The following is a 13,563-nucleotide window of genomic DNA, read 5'->3' as shown; positions in this document are numbered from 1 at the left end:
CTCCCAGGAGCCGTGATCTCCCTGTACAGAGGTAGCGTGACTGTGCACTGCACTGTGCAACCTCTTCCCTCCCGGGTTCACTCACATATCCGCCCGCACTCTCACCCCGGCCTCCTTGTAGCCAAAGACCCCACAGAGTAAGGACTTCAGACCATGGCCTAAAACACAGCAGGCTAAAGGGACAACACCAGACCCTGGCATCACGGGTGAAGCTGACCATCAAAGAAAGAGCTATTTTAGCGTCCTCAGACCTTTTCAGCAATAATAATGCAGACTTGCTAAAAACCAGAGGAGAAAGCAAAGGGAAGGTCAGAGTTCAAGGTCAGAGAGGAGCTAGCTTCACTGAAAAGCTTTAAATCACTTTAAGTTTCCTTCTGAAGACTTACCTGTATTAATTATATCTGTGCTCAAGGTACATAGACAACTTAGGTCAGGTGGATGTCAGGTGTTAGGTGGACAGTAAAGGTTTCCTTTATTCTGGTTCCCTCACCTCTCTGAGATGATGATCTCAATGAGATCCTGAGTCAACTACCAAAAGAAGAACTAGACACACAACCAATCCTGATCACAAGGGAGGGATCCAGAAAAGGTCTCCATTCTAGTTGTGACAATCACCACTAAATAAACCTACCTGTACTCTCGGCAGCTGTACGAAATACGTCACCACCAGGTCATGCTGACCCTTGGAAAGGGACCAGATGGAGGCCTAATGAAAGGCTGACCCCTCTAGTCTTATGGGAGGAGTATGACTCCTGTCCAGGAGGAGGTCTCCAAGAACAGCCACTGCCCACAGAGCTGACTACATAGCAGCCGGACCAGCTGCCACAGTGATGGCCTCTCACACCCGGCTCCGCTGACCAAAGCCCAGGTGTCATGACTGTGAACACCAGTTCCTTTCCTGCAAGAAAGTGGTAAAAGCACCAAGTACATCAAGGAACCTGTGGTCTCAATTCCACATGCTGTTAAAAATGCAATTTCTAGACCATAACCCCCATAGGCCCTCTTTCCTAAAACTGACCTGCCTGGGAACACAGGCTCTGGTCAAGATGCTGGTTAAGTGGCCATGCTAGTTCCCCTTTCACAACCACCCTTCATCTCTCTACAAAACAAGGTACACCTCCCACCCATTCCTACTCTTACAGGATGTGCTGGTCTAGAACTGAAAACTGTTCAGGGTATCTTTCTAAGGCCGTTGCAAATACTGGTATCAACTCTGTCGAAGAGACATTACTCTGCCGCTTGTTAAAATGGTAAGGAAGACTTTATTCAAGACTGTGGCACCAGGGCTTCCCTGGTGGCGCAGCGGTTGGGAGTCCGCCTGCCGATGCAGGGGACGTGGGTTCGTGCCCCGGTCCGGGAAGATCCCACATGCCGCGGAGCGGCTGGGCCTGTGAGCCATGGCCGCTGAGCCTGCGCGTCCGGAGCCTGTGCTCCGCAATGGGAGGGGCCCCGGCGGTGAGAGGCCCGCGTACCGCGCAAAAAAAGACTATGGCACCAGGGGAGAGCGTGATGAAGCTCAATCCCAAACTCAAAAAGGACAGGTGGGGATTTACAGCCAAGGAACAGAGTGAAGGAATCAAGGGACGGAAAATCACTAAGAGGACATATCAAGGGGAGGGGCATTCTTGCTAAGTTGATTTAACAGAATTCTTGCTGAAGGCAGGTCAGAGTAATCGCATATCAAGGATAGGGGGATAATGTAGCAAGATCCTTGCTAAACGTGGGTCAGTGCAGACAGACGAAGAAGGCCAGGGAGAGGTCCAGTCAAGAAGACAGCACAGAGGAACCTCACTGAAGTTCCGTCTAGGAGACTACCTTTGTCAACACATACTTTACACCTCAGGCGCTCTCAAACTCTTTGCTTTAAATTAAATTGAAAAATGACCTGATCACAGTTTACTGTGAGGTTTGGGCCCATGACTCAGAAGAAGTTCAATATGAAACTTCTTCCATTTCTACCCGTGATAACATGATCCAACTGAAAAACTAAAATCCTCCCCCACCCCACTCAGAAAATTATTGCCAGTAAACTTTTCTGTTTACTAATATTCAGTTGGTAATATATTTACAGTGTTTCCATCGAATGTGTAATAACTGTAATGATAACTCTGTTAGTAAATTTTTAATCTTTTAATCGTTTATCTGAGGAAACGTTTTAAAAATTAACTCGATATCTATTTTTGTGACCAAAAAGAGGATGGCAAAAACAGACTTGCAAGCATAGATTGCATTAAAGTTCTGTGTGGGAAGCAGAATGGAAGCAGATCAAAGAGAAAAGGAGGTGATGTAAAATTTCCAACTGTTAAAGATGAGCTTGTTTGCATATTTTTAAAGGAATGATAGTGCACAGCCTAAAAGTTGAGAATTATGTTCTATTCAGGAGATACACTGAGGACTTAAGCCCTGGAGACAGGCTCTCAGGTAGCTCTAAGGGACTATTCTGAAGAGGTCGGAGAGGAGCGAAGAGATAGATATATAGAGAGAGACATATCTGTATCTCTCTTTCTCTAAAAACAACAACAAAAACCTCCCAGGTAGTTGGAACATCAAAAGATTACTGTTAAAGAAAACCAGGCATCTCAAGTTAATGAATTTAGCACTTTTCTATGTATGGGAAGATGCAAGAGTCTAGGCTCTTTGAAATCGTTCCTTTGAGCTGCATCTTAACTACTTAGGGCCGGTAACCTGTTTTTTTGTATCCTGAATCCCCTCAGGGTGCACAGTCTGGGGAGGCTGCAGTGGCTGAGGGCTTGATGGCCGCAACAACCTTTGTTAACTGATGTGGCCGGTGACATCCTTCCTCTACAATAATCAGTATCAAATTGCTCCTGGTATTTAAATTCCACTGTATACACTGAGTGCTCTTCTAGTTCAATTTTAAATAGTTAATTTTCACAATACACAAGAGATCAAATCCAATCATCTCACTGGATCCAATTCATTCGTCATTTAAAATCTGTGATAAAAATATTGCAAGTCAACTCAAAAAATATGTGCAGGGGTATACAGTTTTTGAAAATTCCTTAAGAGAGTATACAAACAAAAGGTTTGACACTCTCTGAGCTAGAGAAAAACGGTCAGGAGGAAAGTGACAAGAAATAAGTAAAAAAGAACAAAAGAAAGAAGCCAGGGTTCCGGAAAAAGAATCCTGAACTGCTTGGAATGTACCTTGAAGTCAGTAGAGAGCAGCTGAGGTTGCAGAGATTTTAACCAAGTGGGGAGACCCTGCAGCAGTGTGAGAACGATGCCCTGAGGCTGTGGGACTTGCCTCACACACCCCACCCCCTTCTCATCCGTTTGTTTTCTATATAACTAAGGAAACAAAGTACCACAACTAGGAACTTCCACAAACTCTCACAATCAAACTAACTCCCACACTCCCTGCCCCCCTCCATAAGAGTTTAAGATCTGTCCCCACTCTCTCCAGGAAGCCATAGTTTGATTCTTTGGACAACACGGGCATAAATCACAAGATACCAAGAGACGGAGACCAGCCACAGAGCCAAAGGGTTTCACTCAACTTTACTCCCAGTTAGTTAAAAGTCAAGGTGTTACCTTTGTGGATGCTGCCTTCTGCTCCGCCATCCAAAAAGCATCAAAGGGGAAGAGCATTCTAGTTTGAACCCTTTTATTGCTTTACCCAGAGCAAAAATTGAGAGCCAAAGATGGTAGTAATCACAATCTTCCTTTCCCTTGTTTTGGACACTAATGACCAAGTTTCTTTTCAATCTAGTCACAGATATACTAAAAAGGGAAGAAAGCACAATTTTTAAATAAAAAGGTATTTTTGGAGCCCTCTCTCCATTTTGGCAGGGAACCTGGGCAAGGCACCTTGCTTAGAAACAACTGACAATGTTCACAATCTGTTGGTCCAAACTGTGCAGAGCTAAATTCCAAGCGGTGGCTTTTCCCCCCGAGCTTCCCTCTACCCTGGGGCACTTCTCTTCTTACAGGTGACTCAGTGGAGTCAATGAGAGCCTAAGTAATTTACCCAAAAGACTCCCAGCCAATACACAAAGGGCTGAGATTCCACAAAACATCCCTATGTTGCCATCTGCTATGGTCTGAATGTTCATGTCCCCTCAAAATTCACGCTGAAGTGCTAACGCCAATGCGGTGGGATTAAGAAGTAGGGGCACTTAGGGTGTGATTAGATCGCAAGGGTGGAGCCCTCGCGAGCGGGATAGATGCTTTTATGAAAGAGGCCCCACAGAGACTGCTTACCCTTCCACCATGGGAAGACACAGCCAGAGGCGCCAGCTTTGAACCAGGAAGAGGGCCCTCACCGAACTGGACCTTGCTGGTGCCTTGACTGACCTCCCAGCCTCCAGAAATTGTGCTGTTTATAAACTACCCGGTAGGTAGTATTTTGTATTTTGTTACAACAGCTCAAATGCACTAAGACACTATCTAAACCAGAAACTTAACTCCCATCACGGGTCTTCTGTGCCTCAAGTACACAATCGATCAATTTCAAACCTGATTTATAAGATACTACTTCTTTGTTCTGGTCTGAGGATGTTGTGCTCTAATCAAGAGCTTCGAAGTATGCAGCTACACTTCGTGAAAATATATATATTCACATTCATTGCCTCCCTGTATCCGCTGACCACTTGACTCCTTAACCGCAACCAGCAAAGGTCACCGTGTCCTACTCACCGAACACAACGGCCTTGCATAAGGCTCTCAACTGCTCTGCAGCATGAGCGCAGGTAACTCCCAAATTTAGATATCTTGCTAGACACTTGGATCTTTCCTCACAGAGGGCAGATGATCAAACACTTCAAAACACTGCACGTTTAAAGCTAAATTCTGACTTTTTAAAATTAAGGACATCAGTATTCTCCAAGTCAAAATCTCAACCAGGGACTTTCCTGGTGGCACGGTGGTTAAGAATCCACCTGCCAATGCAGGGGACACGGGGTCGAGCCCTTGTCCGGGAAGATCCCACGCGCCACGGAGCAACTAAGCCCGTGAGCCACAACTACTGAACCTGCGAGCCACAACTACTGAGTCCGCAAGCCACAACTACTGAGCCCGTGCGCCTAGAGGCCATGCTCCACAACAAGGAGAGGCCACTGCAAGGAGAAGCCCGCGTACCACAATGAAGAGTAGCCCCCGCTCGCCGCAACTAGAGAAAGCCTGTGCACAGCAACGAAGACCGAACGCAGCCAAAAATTAATTAATTAATTAACTTTAAAAAAGTCTCAATCATCTACTTCAACCCAGATGTAAGTCTCCATCTTTGACTTGGCTCGATTTAACATTTTTTTGACTCCACTGGGCAAAGCCGACAACGGTACGATAATCAAATCTGTATATGGCACAAAACCATAAAGGGTACTGGATTTTAAAATATAGCATTCAAACAGAGGTTGACAGGCTTAAGAAGATGAGATGAAGGAAGTAATGTAAAATAGAATTAATATACAGTCCTCAATTTAGGTTTTATATATTATACTCAACACTCTACAACTGTTATGAGGATTTGTGGGTTACCACCAACAGATGTTAAAAACATCTGTGTCACTGCAAACTCAGTGTAAATCTCTTGGCTTCTCTGCATAATGCAAAGGTCCAAACAAGGGCTGTGACAGTGCCAGTGAGACCACATCTACAGAACAGAGTGTCCTTATTGTTCAAACAAGTCCCAATGGGGAAGAGATGGGAGGCAAGCCAAAGGCTGCATGACAAAATGCACCCAACACTGAACTCATTCCTTCTAAAACAGTGTACCAACACCACAGCCCACTTAACACAGCAGCTCCATAATCAGCCTCCGGTGTCAGGATCACAGGCAAGTACAACACAAATACAACACAGATGGACGGCAAAGTGACCCTGCAGATCTCGCAAAGATACATGAAGTCTATGGAAGAGACAAAAGGCTCTGGCAGGTACCCGTTAATAATGACCCAACAGATGCCCCAAACAGAATGATATGAATAAAAAAGACCAAGAGAAGCTAGAGGTGGACGTACGGCGGGGTCTGATCGCTCGAGCAAATAATTCTGGGAAAAAAAGAAAAGTCCCTTACTATGATCATGCTACTCACTTTCAAGGTCAAGTGAAGACTATGCTATTACACATCACAGACTTTTATCAGAGAAATTAATCTCCCCCGCCCAAATTGATTCAATTCTAAAAATGGGTACTTGGGATGGAATTATCTTAGTTTTATTATCTGGGCTTTGTTTTTCCAAATTAAGCTGAAACTTTTTCCTCACTATTAACTATGAAATTTTGATCCCTGTTTTAAGTGGATTCACTTTGAGTGGCCTTTCTCTAGGACCATTTTTTTCAGACAGTGATGATTTCCTGACCACTGTTCATCCAGTTTGGCAGTTTTCAGAAGGCAGCTGTGAGGACGGTGAGATGATTCAAAACCACATCTTGTGAGAAATAACAGAAGGAAATGATGCCAGGAGAAGAACACGGGGCGGGGAACAGGGGGTGCACGGAGACCAGCACAGCTGTGTTCAACTGAGGGACTGTCATTGTGATCATGTTTATTCTGAAAAGCCCAAGGGGTACAAAAGTAGAACCAGGTAGAAACAATGCAGACATTTCTACTCAGTATAACAGAAAACTTTAACAACTAAAATTGTCCAAAAAGTTGATGCCTTGCTTTGAGATAGTGAGTTTCCATCACTAGAGGTGTTCAAATAATGATTTAGCTCTAAGTCCTAACACACAAGGCCCCCTTCAGAGTCATAGCTAATCAGCTACCTTCCCCTCTCCTACTGTAGACCTAGTCAGCTCCCTCCCGCAGGGTCATTACCACGGTTCTTTGTACTCATTCAAATATTTACTGAGTCCTTACTGTGTGCCAGGCACTGTTCCAGGAGCTGGGGATATTTCAGTGAACAAAATGGATCAAAACCTTTGCTCCTATAATGTGTAGATTGTGGAAGGTAAATTCCATCATGTTTTGAAGGTAAGAGATACAGAGAAAGGAGAGAATTGGTCAGAGCCAGAGTGCTGGGAGGAGAATTGGGTTGGAATTTTATATAGGGTGGTCAAGGTAGGTCTCATCAAAAGGGTGACATTTGAGGCCTCACTGAGCGGATAAATGTACGTTCTAAGAAAAGGACTTGCCATCCCATGGCTAGATAATCCAGTGGCCAAAAGCCTAATCCCTGTGCTTCTAGAGTCACGGCCCCCTCGTTGGTCTTTATAGGTTTGCACAAGCCACAGGAAAGCAAGGGCCAAGGAGGGCCCCAGGTCAGGGCCCAGAGCCCCAGGCCCTCCTCACACACCCGGAGCCAGTTTCCCCCAGTTCAGAGTGGAGCCCTCGCCACCAGGCTCACGTATCACTGCCACCCCTCGTCCTCAGCACCCAGCCTCCGTGGAGCTTCCATAGATAACAAACTCCCCCACAGTCTTCTCTTTCACTCAAACTGCATGTTGCTCAGATTCTAAAAACTCTAAAGAGTGGGAAGGTGGCAGTAGTTTATTTCAGAAAATTGGCGTCCAAGGGCTGCCACGTTCATCGCAATTCCAGGGTACAAAAAACATTTGGCATGAGACAAAAAACACCCTTAAACATGACTTGGTTCTAATTTCAAGACTCCTGGCCATCAAAATACAAAGGACTTTAGAAAAATACTCAGTAAGCCTGTGAATTTCCCTAGTTTCAAAAGACAGTGTTCCCTTTCCAATCCTCTCTCTCGAAGAGAAGACCACTCCTTTTTCTAGCCCAAGAAGGGATGTTCTTTGGCCGGAATAAGTTTGAAACACATGGCGGCCTCACTTAAAGGTTTCCAGCTTTGGGTTCCAGGGGAGGAACAGAAAGATACTGATGCCGGTCTCTTGAATAAAATAACCTAGTAGAGTTCTTTCCCCCACGGATGGATGCAGCAGAAACCCCAACCCTGGCACAGGGGGAATTTATACTAAATAGTACACTACACATTTCTGGGATCATTTCAGGAAGGACAGAACGCGTAACAAATGCTGCTCAGTATATTACAGAAGTGTCAACAACCTGACCTCTAGAAAGAGACTGCTGTGACAATATCCAGAAAGCCACGTATTCTGACAAAAGCCCATGGGGGGTGCATATGCTCAGCACCTAGTGACTCCCCAGGTTCTACTAAAGCCATACTCAGGCTTGGAGCCGCTTTTCTTCTTCAGTTTCTATGCTGCGGCTGCCACCCAGCGCACTAGCGGACTAGTTCACCAGGGGTACTGGGAGACGGCTCAGCACCGTCACCGTTCCTGCAGCCACTGTTCACAGGGCCTCACACAGACCAGTGGACAGGAGGACAACACACAACTTTAGAATTTCATGACCCAAGAAGAGCCGCGGGATTCCCCTATTCTGTGGCCGCCCCATGGCCCACGTGCCTGGGATATCTACCCAGCTGGCACAGAGCAACTGGGGAGGAGGGAAGATGAAATAAGGGTCCTCGCCGGCTTCCCATGCGATTCACAGGCAAGTCTGGGTTAACAGAAAGGAAAGGTCACTTCAGTGATGAGCGTCCCAGAAGCCTCCCCGGGGAAGGGATAATGCTGCCCCCCAGCCGGCTCCTACTTACAGCTCTGCCTGGGCTTTGGGGTGAGCACAGGCCGGGGCTTCCAGGACAGTCCTACTGATGCCTGCTGTGCGGGCACGACTGTTAACAGTCCCCAGCGTCACTCTCCAGTGTCATAGTTTGCATGCTAAATTATATGGTCCCCTAAATGGAGCTGAGTTCCTAGAGGGAATTTTGCTGGTTTTCGTGGGGCCATACCCATCCAAGTCTACCACTGGCCTCGGGACAGACCGAGTACAGATTCTCTCCATGTCTCTGTGTCCAGCAGTGGGAGAGGCACAGGATGCGGCAGTCGGAGCCCCTCTGGCTGGGTTAGCATCTCAGGCCCTCACACGTCACAGCAGTGAGACTGTGGACAAGCTCTTTAACATCCCCATTTGACACAAAAATGGGACCAGAAGTAATTGCTAAGAAGATTAACGAGTTAATATTTGTCATGTGCTTAGAACACAGGGGAAGCACTCTGCTAAGTGAAAAACCAACACGCAGTCTAGCTGTCTAACAGGTAAGTGAACTTCTATAGGAGGATGTGAGGCAGGGGAGGAAAGCCCTTCTTAAACAACTTTTAGACACCCTCCATGCTCAAGGACTTCTCCCGAGCACACCACCCCCGCCCCAAGCCCGCCCCACACAACCCTGCGCGGTGCTGCCTAGGAACAGGATGCCAGAGGGCCAGGGCAGCATAAAGGCTGCCAGGTGGTTTATGGTCAACTACACGACAGCCACAGTGAAACCAGCTCAAGCAGAACAAAGACAGGTATTCCAGGTTGCAGCTGGCTGTCAGAAGCCTTCAAACATCTCCCCCCGTTGTCTTAGGCCCTCAAATTGAAGAGAGCTCTTTGCCTCATCACATACTCGGCAATGGAAATAGCACATTTATGTATGTGATTCAGGACCTCAAAAGCATCAGAGGCGTACTGATAACAACCAATATTAGATGAAATTCAGAGCAACCCACTCAAGATGAAAAGATCTCAGATGTATAACTCACGTGTAAGATTCCATGTGATACATTAGAAAGAAATCTCCTTAATTCCTCAGAGAGACACCTCTCTACCACAAACAAAACAGGTGCTTGGGACAGTCGTGCAAAAGTGGGCTACACCACACCATCCCATGAAAACAAAAATTACCAATCATCTAGATATCTGACTTTGTGAAAGCATCAATTTACTCCTTTAAATTTTAGTGTATGGGCTTCCCTCGTGGCGCAGTGGTTGGGAGTCCACCTGCCGATGCAGGGGACATGGGTTCGTGTCCCGGTCCGGGAAGATCCCACATGCCGTGGAGCGGCTGGGCCCGTGAACCATGGCCGCTGAGCCTGCACGTCCGGAGCCTGTGCTCCGCAACGGGAGAGGCCACAACAGTGACAGGCCCGTGTACCGCAAAAAAAATTTTAGTGTTTGTCACAGTTCTGCTTAATATCATTTGAACCTTTCAGGCCTGATTTGAACTCTCTCTTAAGATGATAAATTCCTGAAGAACGTCGCGTCTCCCAGACTGTGCACCCAGAGGGGATTCAGGATGGAGAAAAACAGGATACTGGCCCCAGATAGCTGAGGTGCATATCAAAGGAATGATTTCAATATGCTCAAACTCTTGCAACTTCCCATACATAGAAAAGTGCTAAATTCATTAACCTGAGATGTCTGGTTTTCTTTAATAGTAATCTTTTGATGTTCCAACTACCTGGGGGTTTTTTGTTTGGTTTCTGTTTTTGTTTGGCAAAAACTCCTCTATAGGGGGCTTCCCTGGTGGCACAGTGGTTAAGAATTCCCCTGCCAACGCAGGGAACACAAGTTCGAGCCCTAGTCCGGGAAGATTCCACATGCTGCGGAACTACTAAGCCCGTGCGCCACAACTACTGAGCCTGAGCTCTAGAGCCCGCGAGCCACAACTACTGAGCCCGCGCACCATAACTACTGAAGCCCGTGTGCCTAGAACCCATGCTCCGCAACAAAAGAAACCACTGCAATGAGAAGCTGTGCACCGCAACGGAGAGCAGCCCCCACTCACCACAACTAGAGAAACCCCACGGGCAGCAACGAAGACCCAACGCAGCCAAAAATAATTTTATATTAAAAAAACCTCCTTTGTATCCTGGCTCCTCCCTTAACCCTTCAGAGCAGTCCCTCCGAGTGATCTGAGAGGCTGTGTCCCAGGCTTAAGTATTTTGAAAAGAACTGAGTCCTTGAAGCAGTCTAGGCTACGTACAGCACCACACACACTAAAGACGTGCAGGAGGCAGAACCAACACAGCACCACACACACTAAAGACATGCAGGAGGCAGAACCAACGAAATGCTAGGTAATTTCACCAAGTGCTGATTTAACAGTGGGGGGATCGCATGTGTCGGTACAGATGCATGCGTTTTTATGTGAATAGTGGTCTCAGATTCACTTCTCCATTATCTGTCTGGTGATCACCCAGGAGACGTGATACCTAAGGTCATAAAATTATGAATCAACAAAAAGGACGCAAGTGGAGGGCACTCCACAAAAACATGAACCACTCAGCCAGGGAGACAGAAGAACAAAAAGAGTAAGTCTTTGCTATGGCGGGGCCGGGGGCAAGAAACTTTTCCATCAACCTTCTTTTCAGGAGAGCTCAGACTCTCCCTCCCATTTTGTAACACTGATTTCCTTATACATGAAGAAAACCAAGGAGTCGTTTCCAGAGTTTTACTACCTAAAAGAGAAAACGTAAGAACCTCATCACTCATTTACTTTGACTTCATTAATTTAATAAAATTTCATTCAAAATAATGGAAGTGAGCAGAGAATAGAACAAACCTTAATCCAGACTGCACCCTAGGGCCCCACTAGCTCCCATTTTAAAGAACCCGCTTTAGCAAGAAGGGGGTGGTCGCCATCCGAGGGCGCAACTTTCCGGCCGGGGGCAGCCGAGGTCCCCACGAGATTGCGGTCACCAGCAACTCCTCCGCCGTCGCTTCAACAAGTCCCCTGTCTCGGCTCCAAAAGACCACACCCACCCCGGCTCTTCGGGGGTTTTCTCTCGCTTCGGAAGACTGCGCTTCATCCTCACCGGCGGGGACATTTACTCCTGTTCAGTCCCGCCATCTCACTCGGGGACCCGTGACACCTCCCTCATCCACGTCTCCGCGCGGTCGCGCCCCGACCCGGCGGCGCCCCCTCCCCAGCCCCAAACCGCTGGTCGCCCTGACTCTGCGCCTGCGCCGCTTCAGGGACCACCCGCCCGCCAGCCCCACCAGACCCGGGCCCCCGGGGAAGGGGAGGGGAGGGGTCGGGCGCACAGCGCGCAAAGGGTTCTCCCGGGTCCTCCCCACGCGCGAGAATCGGTAACGCGGGGCGGGGGGACTGAGGGCCGTCGGAGGAGCGGGGAGGGCTGGGACGACCCCGTCACCAGGGCGCGGACGCCTTCCGCACGGGGGCTCGTGCGGGTCCGTGAGGCCGCGGCTCTCGGCCCTCAGCCTTCAGGGCTCCCGCACACGGTCTCCCGGGCGCCTCGGTGCCGTTACCGCTCAGCCCCGCCCGGCCCGGCCCTACCTCCACAAGCAGCCCGAGCAGCAGCGCCGCCGCACTCCCGGCCAGGCGGCCCATGGCTGCGCGTCCTCCTGGTCGCAGGCGCGGGTCAGCAGCACGTCCCCTACGAGGGGGCAGCCGGCTGGCGGGCGGGATCCCGGCCCGGAGTCACAGGGGTTCGGGCTGGCGGGCGGGGAGCCGGGCTGAGCCGCGAAGCCCTCGCCGCGCGCGCCCCCGGCTCGCGCGCCCCCGGCTCAGCTACGGGGTGTCAGGGTCAGCCCCGCCGGAGTGCGCGCGCCAGGAGCTGGGAGATGAGTCGCGGAGGCTGGCGAGTGGGAGGGGAGGGGCCAGCTGTTTCCTCCCTCCTAGGAGACCGCCCAGTCACCCCTGAATAGACCTGGTAAGGTTTTTAAAAGAAGCAAAGTCTCCGCGGAGTGAGGCTCGTTCCAGAGGGAGCTACATGAACCCGTTGTGTGCCTCCAGGTTCTTCACCGTCCCTCCCATCCCTGCACACCGTGGGGCGGTGCACCCTCCCGACGTGTGACGGCAAGGACGGCCAAAGGATGAGGCAGACGGAGAATGGAAGAATCCCTGCGCTTCACCTCTCGTTAGATGTGGTGCTTTCATGCCCGCATCCTCCTGTGCTGGCCCTGCCTGTACTCCCCGCACAATTGGCCCACGTTGAAGCCCACCCTCCCGCTAGTAAGTTTGCGATGTCCTTGCCTCTGCTGAACTGACTTTCTTCCCCCCACTACCTCGTACCTACCATGGTTTTTTCACAACACGGCTCCGATTCCATCTCATTTATACAGTTATTCAACAAGCATTTATTGAACTTGTAAGTTGTACCAGACCCTGAGCTGGAGAGCCAGTACATAGAGGGGGGCAAGAAAACTCTGCCTGGTGTCCAAAGGGAGAGATAGTCTCTTACACGAATAGGATGCAAAGTGCTGGGTGCGCACACCAGGAGGTACAGGATAATAAAGGACATGAACCTACCGGTGACTGGAGGTGAAGGGAGGGGTCAGGGAAATAGATGTTACCTAACGCATGTCCCAAACGCTTTCCAGACTTCAACATATTTACTCATCTGATGACTCTAAAACATGCACCACCAGACCACACCTGTTGGAACCAGAACTTGCAAGTCAAGCAGAAAAGATGCTTGGTGGCCTTCATTGTCATGGTAATACAGTATCAGACAAGACCACCAAGGGTCCTGCCTGGGATTTTAGTAACTTTGACTTACTATTTTATTTTATTTATTTATTTATTTATTTTTTGCGGTACGCGGGCCTCTCACTGTTGTGGCTTCTCCCGTTTCGGAGCACAGGCCCCGGACTCGCAGGCTCAGTGGCCATGGCTCACGGGCCCAGCCGTTCCGCGGCACGTGGGATCCTCCTGGACCGGGGCACGAACCCGTGTTCCCTGCATCGACCGACGGACTCTCAACCACTGCGCCACCAGGGAAGCCCTGACTTACTATTTTAAATGCGGGCATTTTATTACTCTTTTAAGGGTA

The 13,563-nt window shown here is 48.9% G+C and overlaps 1 protein-coding gene across 1 annotated transcript in view; it reads right to left on the bottom strand.

The window, feature by feature from the left end:
• The window catches only part of VOPP1 (VOPP1 WW domain binding protein), an 87,164-nt gene extending 74,793 nt beyond the window's left edge, over positions 1-12,371 (bottom strand). The window contains exon 1 of the mRNA XM_033411279.2: positions 12,066-12,371. Coding sequence (XP_033267170.1) covers positions 12,066-12,119 — 54 coding nt within the window. The 5' untranslated portion in view covers positions 12,120-12,371. The remainder of the gene's footprint in view (positions 1-12,065) is intronic.
• Between the last annotated feature and the right edge of the window lie 1,192 nt (positions 12,372-13,563).

Source organism: Orcinus orca, chromosome 9 (genome assembly GCF_937001465.1).
Source record: "Orcinus orca chromosome 9, mOrcOrc1.1, whole genome shotgun sequence".
NCBI classification, from domain to species: Eukaryota; Metazoa; Chordata; class Mammalia; order Artiodactyla; family Delphinidae; genus Orcinus; species Orcinus orca.
Note: the sequence above shows the minus strand (reverse complement) of the source record. Positions and strands in the feature narration are given on the sequence as shown.